Source organism: Melozone crissalis, unplaced genomic scaffold (assembly GCF_028551555.1).
Source record: "Melozone crissalis strain CALT ecotype California unplaced genomic scaffold, PUWL_Pcris_2 ptg000014l_1, whole genome shotgun sequence".
In the NCBI taxonomy this organism is placed as follows: Eukaryota; Metazoa; Chordata; class Aves; order Passeriformes; family Passerellidae; genus Melozone; species Melozone crissalis.
Window position 1 is genome coordinate 11,533,392 of NW_026535792.1, and position 18,135 is coordinate 11,551,526.

At 37.1% G+C, this 18,135-nt stretch overlaps 1 protein-coding gene across 2 annotated transcripts in view; it reads left to right on the forward strand.

Annotated features, from left to right (window-relative positions):
* DMXL2 (Dmx like 2) overlaps positions 1 to 18,135 on the forward strand; it is a 47,868-nt gene that overhangs the window by 18,435 nt on the left and 11,298 nt on the right. For both annotated transcript variants that reach the window (XM_054273079.1, XM_054273080.1), the window contains exons 13-30: positions 381 to 502; positions 1,562 to 1,651; positions 3,039 to 3,156; positions 3,901 to 4,020; positions 4,478 to 4,705; positions 5,330 to 7,009; positions 7,305 to 7,415; positions 8,157 to 8,326; positions 8,881 to 8,978; positions 9,140 to 9,305; positions 10,291 to 10,555; positions 11,199 to 12,286; positions 13,330 to 13,521; positions 14,248 to 14,324; positions 14,604 to 14,734; positions 15,383 to 15,631; positions 17,251 to 17,432; positions 17,746 to 17,876. In XM_054273079.1, the coding sequence (XP_054129054.1) occupies positions 381 to 502; positions 1,562 to 1,651; positions 3,039 to 3,156; positions 3,901 to 4,020; positions 4,478 to 4,705; positions 5,330 to 7,009; positions 7,305 to 7,415; positions 8,157 to 8,326; positions 8,881 to 8,978; positions 9,140 to 9,305; positions 10,291 to 10,555; positions 11,199 to 12,286; positions 13,330 to 13,521; positions 14,248 to 14,324; positions 14,604 to 14,734; positions 15,383 to 15,631; positions 17,251 to 17,432; positions 17,746 to 17,876 (5,218 nt within the window). The remainder of the gene's footprint in view (positions 1 to 380; positions 503 to 1,561; positions 1,652 to 3,038; positions 3,157 to 3,900; positions 4,021 to 4,477; positions 4,706 to 5,329; positions 7,010 to 7,304; positions 7,416 to 8,156; positions 8,327 to 8,880; positions 8,979 to 9,139; positions 9,306 to 10,290; positions 10,556 to 11,198; positions 12,287 to 13,329; positions 13,522 to 14,247; positions 14,325 to 14,603; positions 14,735 to 15,382; positions 15,632 to 17,250; positions 17,433 to 17,745; positions 17,877 to 18,135) is intronic.

Here is an 18,135-nt window from a genome sequence, read left to right on the forward strand (position 1 = left end):
TGGGAATGTGGAGTTGGCTCTTCCAAGCAATGCCCTGGAGGTGACAGCAAATCAAACATGACCAGAGTAAAGAATGGCAGCCTTCCCTTAGGTGTACTACAGACTGGGGCTTGTGTGAATAGTGCTTGTAAACATACATGAGTTCAGCTTAGATTGCTGAACCTTTTTGAGGAGTTCTGGGTACATTCATGAACAGAAAGGGAATTATTTCAAAGTTCAAATGATGTTGTAATAATGCACACATTTGCTTAGGTTTTTTGCTTCAATGCTTGATGAAAATTATGTTTGAAGCATGTTCACATACTGAGGATTGTAATAGACTGCTTGGTACCATTGACTGCCATTTTTTCTTCATGAATTTTTTTTGTATCTCCTATTAGGTACCTATTGCAACTCTGCTAGTGCTTGCTTTGTTGCATCAGATGGCAAAAACCTGAGGCTCTATCAAGCTGTTGTAGATGCACGAAAGCTTCTGGATGAATTATCTGACCCTGAATCATCTGTAAGTTCTACATAGCAATGGTTTGGTTTGAAACTGTTAAAATACAACTAATGTAACTCACCTTTCCCCCCTTCCAGTGGTTTGTCTTCCTTTAGTTCTGTGTGATTTTTGTGCCATTCCATGTATAGATCTTATGCATTATATCTTGCACAGTTGCACGTTTTGCAGCTCTCTTTAAGCATTAGCAGAAAAAATGCAGCTATTACTACTAAATGTGTCTGCACTGAACCAAAATTTCCCATACAAGTTTCTCCAACTTGTGGCAGGCGGGAAAAGGAAAAATAGGATTTCTTAGTTTGTCCTCTCAGAAAAGGGGAGTCAAGAGCAAGAGGGAAAAGGAAACCAGAAGAGCAAGGCTGAGGTGTATCCACCTAAGTTACATCTATATATGAGGAAGGGCAGAGATGGTGGGATATAAGGGAATCAGCTAAGGGTCATATTAGCTTTCTTTTTTTAATAACTAATTTTTTCATTCTTTTTTATCTTTCATTTCTGTGACTTTAGGAAAAGTAAAGCCTGACCTTGTACTGTTATTGTATAAATAAACACATCTTTAATTTTTTTCCCATTCTTCTGTTATTTTATAAACCATCTTGCAAGACAAGGCCTGTCAGTATTCAGATCAGTCTGAAGAATCTGTTCTAGGAGCATTGACTATGAACATTTCAGCAAAAATCAATAGAACTTTCAGCTTATATATAAGCTGTACTGAAGGTGTTTTCTACATGTTGTGACAAAAGCTTGAAAGAGAAGTGAAAGGGTATATTGTTTCTCATTGCACACATTATGTGGTGTTATGCAAGGATAAATCTTTAAATTAGCAATATTTAGCTTCCATAAAAGCTGGTGTTTCATCCCCATGAAGAGCTACTGACTCACAACAGTGCACATACTTTGATAAATACATTATTCATGAGTGTCAAAGTGACAACTGCAAGAACTCTGTTACGGTTTGTGCCAACAAGAAAAAATTGAAGCATCAGTTTATCATAAGCAACTGCAATTTTCTTCTGTCCAAAGGAAAAATATACTAATTCTACTCATTTTTCTCTGTTTCAGAAACTTATTGGGGAGGTGTTTAATATTGTGAGCCAACAATCTACTGCTCGACCAGGATGTATCATTGAGCTTGATGCAATAACTAACAAAGTAAATAAATGGTTGACTCTCTAGGGTATCACATAAGGGCGTTTAATAACTTTGTCTGTTAATTAGCCTAATCTGTTGAAAAGACATAAAAGAGATTACATTTTTCTAGGGTGACAATGACTGCTTTGAATTTTTGTGAATATTGAGATACCTTGAGCATTTTACTAAGCCAACTTTTTGTTAGCTGCTAAGAGCTCAAAGTTCATTTTTAGAGTAAAGCTATATTTTCTAAGCATATTATTGAAGAAAACACAACTTTACTAAAGAATGATTTCCATGGTATCATAATTTAAAGGAAATAATTACAATCCCCTCAAACACAAAAAACCAAAAATAAATTTTAAATAACTTTTAAAAGCCCAAACCTAAAAATTAGATCTGACTATCCAAAATGTAAGAATGTAAGAATGATAGCCAGGTATGACTTCAAGCTTTTTGTGTTTGTATTGTAAAATAAATTTATTAATTAACACAGCTATACTTCTCAATCAATGAGCAGGTAGGATAACTGAACCTTCTTCTTAGTCACTTATTTTGATGATATATACTATATATGCTCCAGTGCTGTTTTTTGTTAGCAGCTTGCAAAAACAGTGAGTTTTACCAATTTTAATTAGAAAACTATGGAGTTTGGACATTTATAAATAAGTATTTCTATATTGTCAATAAATTTCTGTGTCTTTTATGTATCAGTAACTTAAAATCTTCAAATTTAGGTTCAGATTTACAAAACATTTTCCTATAATTTTTATAAATTAGTACAAAGAATACCATCTTGTTTCTCTGGAAAAAAAAAAAAAGTGTTTTGAAGCATTACTTTGCCATCACTCTATTTTAGGGATATATTTTTCCTTACCAGCAGGGAAGGATTTCACCATGAGCAGCCTTCTCTGTAGCGAGGTGGAGTTACTGTGAAGAAATACATTGCTGTCAGAAAAGACAGATGTTAAGATATCTGAGAGAAGGAAAATCTGCAATTTGTTCCCTTTTTCAGATTTCCCAAGCAATTCGCTGCAGACATGTCCTCCCACTGAAGTGGGATAAAAGTCTGAGACACTTTGCCACTGTTATTTATTCAACACCAAAGAAATAAAAATGAATCAGATACTAATTCATCTGTCAATAACTGCAGCAGAAGTATTATTACAGAATTTGTCTGTCCTGGCAGACCTTGGTGAAATTATTTCAATATACAAATGATGAGTTCTAGAACATGCTGTTCATAATATGAAAGGAAAATATTTGGTTTTTCTGATGATAACTTTAAACTTTATAAAAGAAAGATTTCCTCATTGGTAGCTAGACTGCACTGAGGGAATAATTAATTGCATTAATACTAAGTATTGCTGTACTGTTCTGGAAGCATAACAGTTGCTCAATGTTTCAGTGTGGCTCAAACACACAATTGCTTCATGTCTTCCAAGAAGACTTCATTTTGGGATACAAACCACATAAGGAGGATGCAGAAGGGAAGGAAACTGAGATATTTTTCCAGCCATCACAAGGTATAGCATGAACTCTAACTAATTTGAATTAAATTGGTAGCAAAAAATGTTTTTCAGGAATACTAAAATCTGACTGGCACGTGGTAATTTACTTTTAAATGAGAATCTGTAAAATTTAGTGAAATGGCTGTCATGTATTACTCAAATGAATTGTTGCTAAATGGTGTTAAACAAAGAGTTTCTAATTGCCTGGAGTGAAACAGCTTATATGACAAAGTACATTTTTCAAAGTGTTTATGTTGTATATAAAATGTGAACAGAATAGAAGCACATTTTCTGCATTAATAGGTAGGTGCAGGTAATGATGCCAATATATCTGGCTTTCAAGTTAACACAATGGAAAATCACTGGAAGGTTTGGGAGTAGACTTTAAACTTCAATAGAAAAAGTAAGACAGGTGGAAGAGTCTTTATAATCTGGCAAAATAGTTCAAACTGAATGGAAAGGCAAATATCTAATAAATTAGATATGCCATTAATACTCAGATTGTCTGTAAGTCTGTATCTATTTTGTAATTCTTCTGTTGTCATGAGTAATCAAAATGTCAATTAATGCATGCTACTAATGATACTGTTTCAATATTTTATAATCTAACCATTTATTTCAAAGATGAAAATGGGGATTTTATTGCCAGTTTTTAGGGCATCTTTTGCTACGGAAAAATTGTTTCGTTTAAATATAAATTTCATGACCCTATATCAATATATATGTTTATATATTTTATATATGATATGTAAATTACAGGGTATCGTCCACCACCTTTCTCAGAGAAGTTCTACCTGGTTGTAATTGAAAAAGATAGTAGTGGCTGTTCTGTTCTTCAAATGTGGCATCTTCATCTCAAATCTGTCCAAGCCTGTTTAGGTGAGTGAGTGGTTGTAATTTTCTTAGACATTTCTATCATATTACTTAAGATAAAACAAATTTTGATGGTTTATTATAAAACAAATTGTATCACCTTTGCCCAGCAGAAGCCTAAAAATCAAGGATCTTCAGAATAATATATCAATGTAATAGAAGCAGTAAACTTCCTTACAAGTATTGATGGCATTTTAAACTACTAACAATATTAAAATGCGTTGATGGGATAAGTAATGTGCTTAAGCAGTGGCTTCTTTATTTCAAACTATTAGTATTTCAGAATGTTATGGATGTCCTAAATGAATAGTCACAGCATGCAATAAAACTGACACAGCATGCACACATTGTACAATGATTTTGTATGCAACTTGAGCTCTTGTAAAAACAAATAAATTTGATTAGCAGATATTAATGCTTTGTCCTTACAATTTTTTAACACTGCTGGCATTTTTTAATATAGCAAAATCAACTGAAGCATCTTCAGCAGATAATAAGCTTAGTGTACCTGAGCAGAAGACTGTGGATTCTTCTCCAGATGTATCGCCTGGCATAAGTCCCATACCACGATCTTCATCAATTGCTAACCTTCAGACTGCCAGTAAACTCATTCTGAGCTCCAGACTTGTGTATAGCCAGCCCCTGGATCTTCCTGTTGGTGTGGAAGTAGTAAGAGCAACTCCTTCAGCAGGTAACTTTTACAATTTTTGCTATACAGTTGGTCCACTGATTTATCTCCTGGTTTATAGCATTGTATCTCCCCAGCCTGTAAGACTCTGATTTAGTGATACAGAAAACACAAAGGACTGAAAAGGTGCTTTCAAATCATCATGCCCATGTCATGTTACTCTTCTGTAAATGTATCCAGTCCCCACAGGAACACTGTTCCTGAAACTTACCACTCTAATAGTTGGAAATGTAACTTTTAGTGTTAATCTATTAATGAACAGTTTATACCCAGTTGCTCATTTGCCAGCATTCCTTTTTTTTATATATAGTGGGTTTCTTACCTGATGCACTAACACCTTCTTCTGTTTGTCTTTGTATTCCTCTCATTGTTCTAAGACCCCTTCTCTGAATTAGTTCAGTTCCAGTTTATCTTTGAATAGTGACCAAAAATGCAGATAATAGGTAATGTTCAAGCTGCAAGACTGTTACCAGCTTTGATATTATTTGCCCTTATCCAAATCCAAATTTTAAAAATAACACCAGGTTGTAAAGTTCTCCAGCAGTAGGTAGACAGTGTTATATCTGCCTTAATCATAAAGGCATTATACTGTGTATTACTAAAAGCAAATGTTTGTTCTGACTTCAGGTCACTTGAGTTCCTCATCAATATACCCTGTCTGCCTCGCACCGTATTTGATAGTAACGTCCTGTTCGGACAACAGAGTGCGGTTCTGGAGATGCACTGTAGAGACTGACCTGAACAGCAGAACTGAGGAGAAGGAGACCTACCACTGGAGAAAATGGCCTTTAATGAATGATGAAGGGGAAGACAACAGCAGTACAGTGAGCATAATAGGAAGGCCGGTTGCTGTTAGCTGTTCTTACACAGGACGTCTTGCAGTAGCATACAAACAACCCATACAGCATAATGGGTTTGTTTCCAAAGAATTTTCCATGCATGTTTGTATTCTTGAATGTGAGTCTACTGGAGGATCAGAGTGGGTTTTGGAACAGACAATTCATCTGGATGATTTAGTTAAGGTTGGAAGTGTTCTTGACTCAAGGGTCAGCGTGGATAGTAATTTATTTGTTTACAGTAAGTCAGATGCTTTTTTGAATAAAGACAAATACCTGGTGCCCAGTATCAAGCATTTGGTGCATTTGGACTGGGTTTCAAAAGAAGATGGTTCACATATACTGACAGTTGGAGTGGGTGCCAACATCTTCATGTATGGAAGACTTTCAGGGATTGTAACAGATCAAACCAGCAGCAAAGAGGGAGTAGCTGTCATCACCCTGCCACTAGGAGGGAGCATAAAACAAGGTGTGAAGTCAAAGTGGGTGTTGCTGAGGTCCATTGATTTGGTTTCATCCGTGGATGGCACTCCTTCCCTGCCTGTGTCTCTGTCCTGGGTGAGAGATGGAATACTGGTGGTGGGCATGGACTGTGAAATGCACGTTTATGCCCAGTGGAAACACGCAGTCAAGTTTGGTAATGGAGAAAGCGACGTTTTTCCTTCTGAAGACTCAACAACACAAGATCCATTCAAAACAAGTGCAGTAGTGAAGAAGACCAGTGTAATTGATGGGGCAGGCGTTGTGGATGATGTCTTTGGCACTCCAACTGTAATTCAGGATGGGGGCCTCTTTGAAGCTGCTCATGTTCTTTCACCTACTCTACCCCAGTATCATCCAACCCAGTTGTTAGAACTGATGGACCTGGGTAAGGTTCGCCGAGCCAAAGCCATTCTGTCACATTTAGTTAAATGCATTGCCGGAGAAGTTGCAATAGTCAAAGACACAGAAGCTGGAGAAGGGACTGGTCCTAAACGCCATCTTTCTCGCACCATCAGTGTGAGTGGCAGCACTGCCAAGGACACCATTACTGCTGGGAAAGATGGGACCCGAGACTACACAGAGATAGACTCGATTCCCCCACTGCCGCTGTACGCACTGCTTGCTGCAGATCAGGATGCCACCTATGTTGCCGAAGAAACTTCTAAAATACCTCAGGGCTCTGAAGACCATGCAAAGAGAAAAGCAGAGGATCAGTACTCGGATCTGTTCCAGGTTCAGCCTGTTACAACCGAAGACTTTATAGATTTCGAGCCTGAAAAGAGAGAGAGTAAATCCAAAGTTATTAATTTGTCACAGTATGGGCCAACTTACTTTGGCCGAGAACATGCCAGTGTCCTTTCAAGCCACCTGATGCACTCAAGTTTGCCAGGCCTCACTCGACTGGAGCAAATGTTCCTTGTAGCTTTGGCAGACACTGTGGCCACGACAAGCACTGAACTAGATGAGAACAGAGATAAGAATTACTCAGGTTAGTAACTGACATATTATTGAATTGACATTCTTATTCTTCTCAGCAAAGGAAAACTTAGTCCTTGGGTATTTTGGGATAACAAAGCTGAAAGCTAGCATCACTTATTCAGGTTAGATACAGCAGGAAAGAAAAACAGATGTAAGTAAGAACTTGTAGTTCATACATAATAAATAACTTGTAGTTCAGGTTCTCAGCAGCCTTGACATACATTCCTCATACACTCTTATGATAACTTGTCTCCATGCCTACTGTAGTCAGCTGCATGTTTAAAAGTGTGTTTCCTGTGGCACAGGAAGAGATACCTTGGATGAATGTGGCCTCCGGTACCTGCTGGCCATGCGCCTGCACACCTGCCTGCTGACATCCCTGCCTCCCCTGTACCGTGTCCAGCTGCTCCACCAAGGTAACCCTCACAGCATCTGCTTGCCTTTCATTTATAATGTCATAGTTCTATTCTCTGCATATTTTCAATTTCATTAAGGCTATTATCTTGTAAAGGCTTGATGTAGGCTTCCCTACATGCACTGTAAATAGCAAAAAAAAGGTTAGCTCTAGAGTAGAAGATTCTGGGCCTATCCAGTTTGAGGCATGAATAAATTGCCCAACCAGATAAAACACAGATTGTACATGTAATTCATTGTTTCTGCTAAAAGAATTAAGCCATTTCTTTACATGAGCATGAGTTTATCTTAAAGAATACTTTATTATTTTCATCACAGTAGGGTGGGGTTTTTTTGCTCAATCTGAGTAAATGTTGTTAATACAACAATAAGAAAACTTATTTCACAATAAAAGCAAAGAAGCTATCACCTAAAGAACAGAGAAAGGTTTCTGGCCCCAAATGGGTCTGCTTCTGTGATAACAGAATATTTTTCCTTCAGTCCTTCAACATATAAATCTTACATAGTTATGAATGGGGTACTGGAAAATTATGAAAGAAGTACAGAGTAGAGGACATCCCTAGCAAGCAAAAAGGTACTTCAGCTGTTCCTTTAACAGCTCTACTTCCTTTTGAGGGAATCAGTGTCTCTCAGATGTACCCAGCTCTTGGGTTGGAGGCCCCGCTTTGCATCCCTGAAATATTCCATTTACTTATTAGCAACTCTTAGTCTTCTGAATTGTACCGGTTTATGTTATTGTTTAGGCCTGTCAACTTGCCATTTTGCATGGGCTTTCCATTCTGAGGCCGAGGAGGAGTTGATCAATATGATTCCTGCTATCCAGAAGGGAGACCCACAGTGGTCTGAGCTGAGAGCTATGGGCATTGGTTGGTGGGTCAGGAATATCAACACTCTCCGAAGGTGCATTGAGAAGGTACTTTTTACTGGTTACAAACTCTAGCTCCATGCTGTTAGATGTGCCTACTATACTAAATTTCCAAGCCATCTAATGTAAAATACATTTTCAAATGTTAACAGTTTATTCAAAGAATCCAGGAGCAAAACAATTATCTAGTACTCCAAATCCAATTACATGAGAGTCCTATATAAAACCCAAGCAGTGTTCATTCAAGAAATACTGTTATTAGCTTAAGTGTTCTTAAGTAATGGATTGCCAGAGGAATTTCACCTAATAGTATGAGTTACTGTAACAATTTTAAAGAAAATATTTTTATTTGCACATTACTAACGTCCCACTGTGCTTGAGAGGGGGTTGCTATCTGCAGTAGTGCTGTATTTCTGACTCTTAAAGGCATTTGCAGTGTAGAGCTCTGTTAGATTGGAATAAAACATTCTCACAAATTACTTTGCTGCTTTGTACAGATAACACAGTCTACCTTGCCGTCCTCTGTGACAAAGAACACAGGTTATTTAGCTAACAGCAGCTTTTATATTTTCATCAATAATAGTAGGCTTTGTTCACTACAGGTTGCAAAAGCTTCATTCCAGAGGAACAATGATGCCTTAGATGCTGCACTTTTTTACCTTGCTATGAAGAAAAAGGCAGTGGTGTGGGGTCTGTTTAGGTGAGTTCTGCTAACTTGAAGTTTGATTAAATCTTAATTGAACGAGGAATGCAAAGCGGAACTCATTCAAGAGTAGAGTTTAATTTCAAGTAATATTGTTCAAGTGATAGTGTGCTAAGGTACATAATAAATAGCTCTATACATTGCATTTCTTTATGCAGGTCCCAGCATGATGAAAAGATGACTGCCTTTTTCAGCCACAACTTCAATGAAGACCGATGGCGTAAAGCTGCTTTAAAAAATGCTTTTGCTTTGTTGGGAAAACAACGTTTTGAGCAGTCAGCTGCATTTTTCTTGCTAGCAGGTTCACTAAAAGATGCTATAGAGGTATCTGCTTTTGAGAAATTAAGTTTCAGTTTCTAATTTGACCTATGTTACTGCATCCTTACAAGCTGTCCTCTGAGGAAGTTTTCACAATTTGTGGCAGCAGAAATGGGATGGCATGTCCATACAGGACTCCCTTTTGCCCTGCAGACATACCATTTACCTCCACACTACTGTGAAAAGCAACTGAGAAGCTGATTTGAAGGCCAAAATAATTATTCAGATACCATTTCTCAGTGGAAGTACTCTTGGGAGTACTTGGAACTGTCATCACAGTTTGAACTGTGACCCTTCTGGCAAAACTTTGTTTGAACTGCACAGTTAAGTTGTAGCACTCTGCTCAGCCTCGAGCTATTCTGCATGACCTCTTGGTACAACATTAAGTAAAAAAAAGAAGTCAAGAGTTCTCTTGTGAAGCAGTTCTGGGATCCCTTTTTAGTGAAGCTATGATTGTTGCTTGCCACAAGGGAGGTGGGAGCTGTGAGAAGGATCGTAAGTTAAGCACTATCTCTCAGGAGAGGATGGGATTTAGAGAACCTTTAGACTATCTATCTGCCTATTTATTTTCAGTATGTTTGTCTTCACTTGAGAATGTATTTTCCTCAGAGATGTAATTCTACACAAGATGGTGGGAAAAATATCTTACCAGTGACATAATAACATGAAAGTTGGAGGGTGCAATTATTCTACTAGATGGAACAAAAATAGGCATTCTTATCTTCTGCCACATTAATTTTTTAATGCTATGTACTACTATGCATACTGAAATCCCTAAAATAGAGAAAAGTACGCCTCTTTCCAACCAGAAGAAAATGTTACTTGGATATCCATCACTTACCACAATTTTGACCTGAAGATTAATTTATACTTCAAAGAACAGATAAGAGGAGAAAAAAAAAAAAATCTGTTCTGTAAACATATATTGCTATTCACTTTATTTTGTAGAACTCCCCTTATAAAACAACCTTTTCCCCACTGCTTACCATAGGTGTGCCTTGAGAAAATGGAAGACATCCAGTTGGCCATGGTCATTGCTCGTTTGTATGAATCAGAGTTTGAAACCTCTGTCACCTACACCTCCATTCTCTACGAAAAGATTTTGGGTTGCCAGAAGGATGGAACTGGATTCAGCTGTACTAAGTTGCATTCTGATCCATTTCTGAGAAGCATTGCATACTGGATAATGAAAGACTACACACGAGCACTGGATACATTATTGGAACAAACACCCAAAGATGATGATGAAAACCCAGGTAAGGGAAAAAATATTAATTAATATTTTAATTATTATTTTAATTTAATATTTAAATATTAATTAATTAATATTAAACATATTAAGAAAAAGAAGAGAGGGTCTTCAACCCCCTAACACCAAACTTAGTTCCTGCTGTCAGCTAAGCTCAGGAGAGCTGTCTTTGTTTGGCACTTCATACAATACTTTTCTAGAATGAATGCTGGTTGGTCTTTTTTCTAGTGGACTTAAATTATTAGTCTTACTTCTAGGAATTAGCAGTATTGTAGCAGGATTTCCTATCCCATCTATTCAAGACTGATGTTAAGTGACAGGTGGCCACATAGGTGTCATATTCCGTACAGGAACTTCCTTGGGGAAATCTCTACCTGGATGATCATCTCAGCTGCCTTATAGCTTAGCTGTAATTGTAGTGCAATGTAATTGCAAGGCAAATGACAGAATTTATATCTTTCTACTCATCCAGCTCATACCTTTATTCTTTTTATGGGGAATAAGTAATTTATTTCATTTTTTTTGGTCACTAGACCCAAAAATGTCTTTGTGTGTTTTGATAAATCTCTAATGCAGGAAATAACTGCAAAAAAGAATAATACCATCTAAAAAGCATTTTTAATGGATGTCATATCTGTTTAATTCCTCAGTTATTGTCAAGTCCTGCAATCCTGTGGTGTTCAGTTTCTACAACTACCTTCGGACCCACCCTTTGCTCATCCGAAGATACTTCAGTTCACCAGAAGGAACTCTCGCCACCTTAGGTCTAAAAACTGAGAAAAGCTTTGTTGATAAAATTAATCTTATAGAAAGAAAATTATTCTTCACTACTGCAAATGCTCATTTTAAAGTAGGCTGCCCTGTACTAGCCCTTGAAGTCCTTTCCAAAATTCCAAAAATAAGAAAAAAGTCACCTCTAGCTGGAGAAAAAGATTCATCCAGTCCTTCAATCCAGGCTGATGTTTCAGATTCCAAAGCCCTACAGGATGGTGCTGGAAGTGGTGATATAGACTGGTCAAAACCCATTTCAACTTCCTTTGCTTTGGAGAGCACTGTTGAATCTTCAGCACAATTTGACTGGAGTCAACCAGCAGTAAAATTTGATGATGAGCCCCTTACTCTTGATTGGGGTGAAGACAAAAATGGATCAGATGAAGAAGACAAGGATGTTGGGATAATGATGAAAAAGTCTGATTCTAAGAGTGAAGATGAGAGGACCTCAGACACCAGCATGGCTCAAACACCACACGGGGAGGTTTCTGAGGCAGGAGACACTGAGGTTGATGTTATTGCTGAGCAACTGAAATTCAGAGCCTGTTTGAAAATCCTTATGACTGAACTGAGGACTTTGGCTACAGGTTATGAAGTGGATGGAGGAAAGCTCAGATTTCAGCTTTACAACTGGCTGGAAAAAGAGATTGCTGCTATGCATGAAATATGCAACCATGACACAGGGGACAAAGACTACTGTAAAACATATACCAAAGTAAATGGGGATCTGCTTGACCCCGAAGATATTATGGATAAGCCAGACATTGGCTCCTACGAACGGCACCAGATCGAAAGGCGCAGGCTACAGGCGAAGCGAGAGCACGCTGAGAGACGCAAGTGGTGGCTGCAGAAGAACCAAGCTCTGCTCAGAGTTTTCCTCAGTTATTGTAGTCTCCATGGGGCACAAGGTGGAGGTTTAGCATCTGTAAGGATGGAGCTGAAGTTCCTGCTGCAGGAGTCACAGCAGGTAAAGCAAATTCAAAATTCATTTCTGCTGATGAATGTGAACAGTTCTAGACTGTCAGTTATGTCAAATGCGTGAGTTTGTGCCTAGATAGATTCTGGTAATGTTCTCTAAGTCTAATGGTCATTATAATGTTCCTGGAGAAAGAGCTTGCTATTTAAGTGGGCTGCTTTTCTCAATATGTATTATTTGGTTCTGAAGAATCTGCTCTGTGACACTGAAGATCAGGAAACTTATGATTATGGAATATAAATGTTGCTGGTTTGTATTGTAGCTGCAGCGATGTGTTACTATGACATATTTTTGGTCACAATTTCTAGGTACCTATATAATAAATTAAATTCACAGTTACTGAAGTAAAACAAAATCTCATTCCTAGACCTCTGCAAATCATGCAAAGGAGCTACAAGGAATGAGGTGTTAGCTTCAAGGCTCAACAAATAATATAAAGTCAGACAGGGTATTCTGTTATGGCATTTTCTGCGTTTCGTACAAAAAGAGATATTTTACAGCAAATGTTAACTACTACACTGAGCTAGAGCAAATAATCTGATACTGGGCAAGTCTTTTCACATGCTCTAGTCCTAGATTTCTCCTGTTTAAAATAGGGCAACACACAGCTGTTTTGGTTAGAATGTACATTAAAGAATTTTTTAAAGTTCTGTTTGTTTCCCCTTGAGAAACTCAGATAAGTACAAATTAGGCTTTTTTCCTAAACTCAGACCAGTGACCAGTTGTACCAACTTGTGCTACTGGAAGTACATGTTTAGTTACTGTTTCTTAAGAGACAATCTCCACACTTCCTAATGAACTACATGAAAATACTCTTCCTGCATGAAATCAAAATGTACTCCAGAAAACATGGCTATCAAGTCTGAACCTTATAGTAAATAATAACTTGCTTTTGACAGTAAAATCTTGTCTGTAGTGAGTAGACAGCAGTGGAAGATGATAAATAATCTGGGAAATATACTTAAGATGTAAAATTATCTCTATTTTTTTTTTCAAAGCCATAATTTTAAATACGATCTTTTCTTTTGTAACAGGAAACTACTGTAAAGCAACTTCAGTCTCCACTTCCACTACCCACAACACTACCACTGCTGTCTGCAAGCATAGCATCCACAAAAACTGTGATAGCTAATCCTGTGCTGTACTTAAACAACCACATCCATGATATACTTTACACTATTGTGCAGATGAAATCACCACCACATCCTAATATTGAAGATGTCAAGGTAATTCATAGCTTTAATCTAAGGCCTAATGTTTGATGAAATGTAAGGATAGCAGGAAAAGACAGGAATGAGCACAGGGTGAGTTTAGGAAAGTTTGCTTTTTTAACAGTTGGACAGTATCATTTTCTTCACACTGTGGATTTCATTGAATTTTCCAAGAAATCCTTGCATTTCCTCTTTTTAAGAACTGGACTGTTTCTGTTGCATTGTGAGGCAGAACCAGTTATTTTGTTATTCCTGGAGACTAAAGGAATTTATAAGCACATAATTGAGGTAAGAAAAGATATTTCAGACAAAAATATTATATCATGACTACACAAACTTTTTGTATTTCATGCATATTGAGTAGCTGCTACTACGTTGAACTGCAGTGTTATATAGTACAGCTTCCAGGAACCATTCCATCAAATTCATTGTCATAACAGGACATGCTTAATCACTACTTCAGTATGCTCATTTACTGTGGCTGTTCTGTATTAGAATCAAGTTAATTATCTTGAGATAATATTAGAAAGTGTTGACTGCCATCAAATTATCTTGAACAAATAGTGTTGATTTTCTAAGCACTGTGCTGTAAACTCGAAGTAACATTCAGTTACTATTTCTTGCACTTGCTTTAAAACTAGAACAGTCCTGCAGAACACATTTCCAATACCCTTTAGAAAGAAATGTATTTTACTCACCTTTTATATAAAACATATAGCTCATTGGTTCTCTTTATTTTAGGTGTACACACTTCATTCTTTAGCAGCTTCACTTTCTGCATCCATTTATCAAGCACTATGTGACAGCCACAGCTACAGGTAAAGAGGGAAGTTTTCATACAGTCCTACATTTGCAGTATACTTTGTGCATCCTAAATGGAAATTCTTCCTGCATGTGACTTAAAAAGGGATTAAATGTTTGTTTATGGGTAAAGATACTTTTACACATTAAACATTGCTTCCTTTGATATGCCCGATCAATTTTACACAGATAAAATAACACCATTCAGGGTTTTTCAGTAAACAGTAGGAAAATATGATGTCACTCTCACTTGGTGTACTCACTTTCTCATCAGAAAAAAATTTATTTGTATGTAGCAGTCAAACAGAAGCAAATCAGTTTACTGGGATGGTCTATCAAGGACTGCTTCTGAGTGATCGACGCAGACTGAGGACAGAAAGCATTGAAGAGCACGCAACTCCAAACTCATCTCCTGCTCAGTGGCCTGGTGAGACTAAAATAAGGTTACTTTTAGCTCCACTGGACCAGCTCCACGTGCCAAAATGATTTCACTGTCCTGTATAAGGGATGAAATAGTCGATAATCCATGACAGATGTTTCTAGCTTAATTCTCAAAATAGTAACAGCCTTTCACTTTTTCACATATCAAAACAAATAAAAATAAATTTTGTACATGGCAAACATCTTGTCTGAAGAAGAGACCATGATCTTTAGGATAAACTTAATGACAATTTGTCACCACAAAATGTTTTCCTCCAGTCTGCCTAACCCCGTAGCAATGCTGCCTCTATTGTCTCCACAGTACTGTCCTACATGTATGCTGCACTTGGTATAGCTGTCAAAGCAGCTAATTCTGATGTACAACATAAACTGTGGAAATGGTGCAGGAACTTCATAGGCACACTGAACTGCCCATAGTATTTGCAGAGAAGTGCAAAGCAAAAGTCCCAGACCCAAGAAGGCTTTTTATAATTTTTATCTTTCTAATTTTAAGAAAACTGTTAATAGTATGTTTCATCTGAATAAAAGCATCATGTGGCTACTAGTGTTTACCATAAAGTGTAAAAGTAAAACAGTTACTCTTTGTCCATTTGTCTTCCTACTCATTTAACCCCAGAAATTTTCCTCTTTGCAGGTGTGAGTTCACTTATCAACCTGTTAAGTTCAGCTCAGGATGAAGACCAGCCAAAGCTGAACATCCTGCTGTGTGAAGCTGTTGTCGCCGTGTACCTGAGCCTGCTGATCCACGCCCTGGCCACCAACTCGTGCAACGAGCTGTTCCGGCTGGCGGCGCACCCGCTCAACAGCCGCATGTGGGCTGCTGTCTTCGGCGGGGGAGTCAAGCTGCTCGTGAAACCCCGCAGGCAGTCTGAGAACATTCCAGGTACACTGCTCCACAATGGTCACCCCAACGGTGGGCATTTTGTGCCTCTTCTGGTAGGAGAGCCTGCCTTCCTTTAAAGAGCAGAATTTAAGAAACTACGGGCAAGTAAACATATTAGCTAAAAAGCTGAAATAAATAATAGCCTCACAGTTGTCCTTTGTAATGGTGTACAGCACATTTTGAATTTGCATTAAACTGTGTAGTTATTATAGTAACAATAGCAATACAAGGTGCTTATTTATAACATTTTTCAGCAATTTCAGCCATTATTTTTAAGGGAAAAAAAACGGGTGATATAAACCAGTTAAATAATATAAATAGTTAAATAATATAAATCAGTATAAATCAGTTATTAACACATAAATCAGTGTTAATACTTATGGGTTTTTTAATGGGAGGTGAGTGTTGTTATTTAATGACTGCAATAAGTAGGAAACAATATTTCTGCAATCAGTTTATATTGCAAGGTAGGATTTCACCCAGCACGAGACCACAGAGAAGAAATACCAACTTCGTTTGGCAGAAAAACAGCTCATGCCTATGTAAGCTCCAACTAAACCCAAGATTTTTCAAAGATGAGCAAGTATTAATATGCTGTACGAGGAAAAGCAAAAGTGGAGATTGAATTCACTCTGAAGACAAAGACAGATACAATCATTTGTTATAAACTTCAGCAATACTAAAAATCACATCACACAGACTTTTAAATCACCAATAGGCTTGAAACTTATGCAAAAATTAGACATTCTCTCTCCAGAATATAAAGCCAAACAGTAATAAGGCATTGCACCATTACAACTATGCACAACAGATGTTTGTCATTCATAGAGTAAGTTAAACTCATTTAGGGCAATTATTTTCATAAGATAATAGCATTAATAACTTCTGTAAGTTGTGTTCATTTGAGATGTATTCTGTTTTCCTTTAACCTTCAAGCTGCTACAGCTTCTGATGTTTCAGAGGATGGTAATGAAGGTTTGTAAAGACTTGCAGTGTAGATGAGTGTTAGTAGTGGCTTTTTTGGACAAACAGAATAGTTTTTAAATACCTAGCTCCCTTGTAATAAAGTAAGTGTAATATTTGATGTTGCCAGGCTAATAACACTTTAAAAAACAAATCCTCATTAATATTTTGATTACTATTAAGGCATTTTAAATCATAACCTTTAATTGTCAAAAAGCCTGTCTTTCTATTAAAATATTTTCTTTGCTGTCCTTAGAATTCCTTGGTTTATATTTGAGTAACTGCTAATTGTGCAGCATACTGTTTGGTGATATTTTACATATTCCTTTATTTCTCAACAAATTATCTGACTTTCTTTATTTCTTTCTTGAGAAATTTTTCAACTAAAAAACTTTTTAAAAGCTGCATCTCCTAAGAACTTAAACCAGTATGTAAAAACTATTTTTCAAAATATATTCAATGTCCAAATGCCACAGTTATTGAATTTATCATAATGAAACTTTTTTATGATTACACTTACTTTATTTAGGCTGGCTTTGATTCTAAATCAGTAGAAATTAGTACCAATAACAGTGGTGTTAGTTGCTTCAGCTATAAAATAGAGACATTTTAAAGATGCAATACTAATATCAGCTTTTTTAACTACCTGAATTTAGCACCTCCTCTTCCATCAGAAGAAATGGATAAACACCGCCGCCGGTTCAACATGAGAATGCTGGTGCCAGGCAGACCAGTAAAAGACAGCAATGTACCACCACCTGTACCTGCAGAAAGACCCTCTTATAAAGAGAAGTTTATTCCTCCAGAACTCAGCATGTGGGACTACTTTATGGCAAAGGTAATTGAAAATTCCATTAAGTTTTAAGGGACAACAATAAAGTGAAAATTTTGAGCGCTCTTAGTAGTAAGACGCAGAATATTATCCTGATAATAAAGGATAAAGAGCCTACAAGTCTATTACTTCACTTTCAAAACATGCCTCTTGTCAGTAATAGTGATTAACACTTTCTCTCCTTGCTAATTAATTGTATTTCTGGGGACACTGAGTTAAAGGTTAGGTTGCTATCATTTAAACTCTATGGGAGTCATAAGTGAAGTCAGAGAAGAGATGAGAATATTGTTTTTATACAGACTTTTGCTTTGCATTGCAGCCCTTTCTCCCTTTATCAGACAGTGGTGTTATATATGATTCTGATGAAAGCATTCACAGTGATGAGGAGGAGGATGATGCTTTCCTCTCTGATGTGCAGATCCAGGAGCACACAGATGCCAATTCTTACAGGTCAGCAGGAATTGTCACTGTTTTAGAATAATTACGTCATATGCTTACCTTTGCTTCCAAATTTAAAAAAAATTGATCTTCTGCACCATCCAACATAATTGAAGCAATTTTAGTACTTGGGCAGACTTGTCTATGGCAATAGGATTACAGAAATTACAAATTTTCATCACAATAGCAGTTCCCCATTTACTTGCCCGAAAAAAGGGATTAGGAAGTTAAAGTGTGATTTGCAGTTTTTTGGGGAGAGGAAAACAACTGA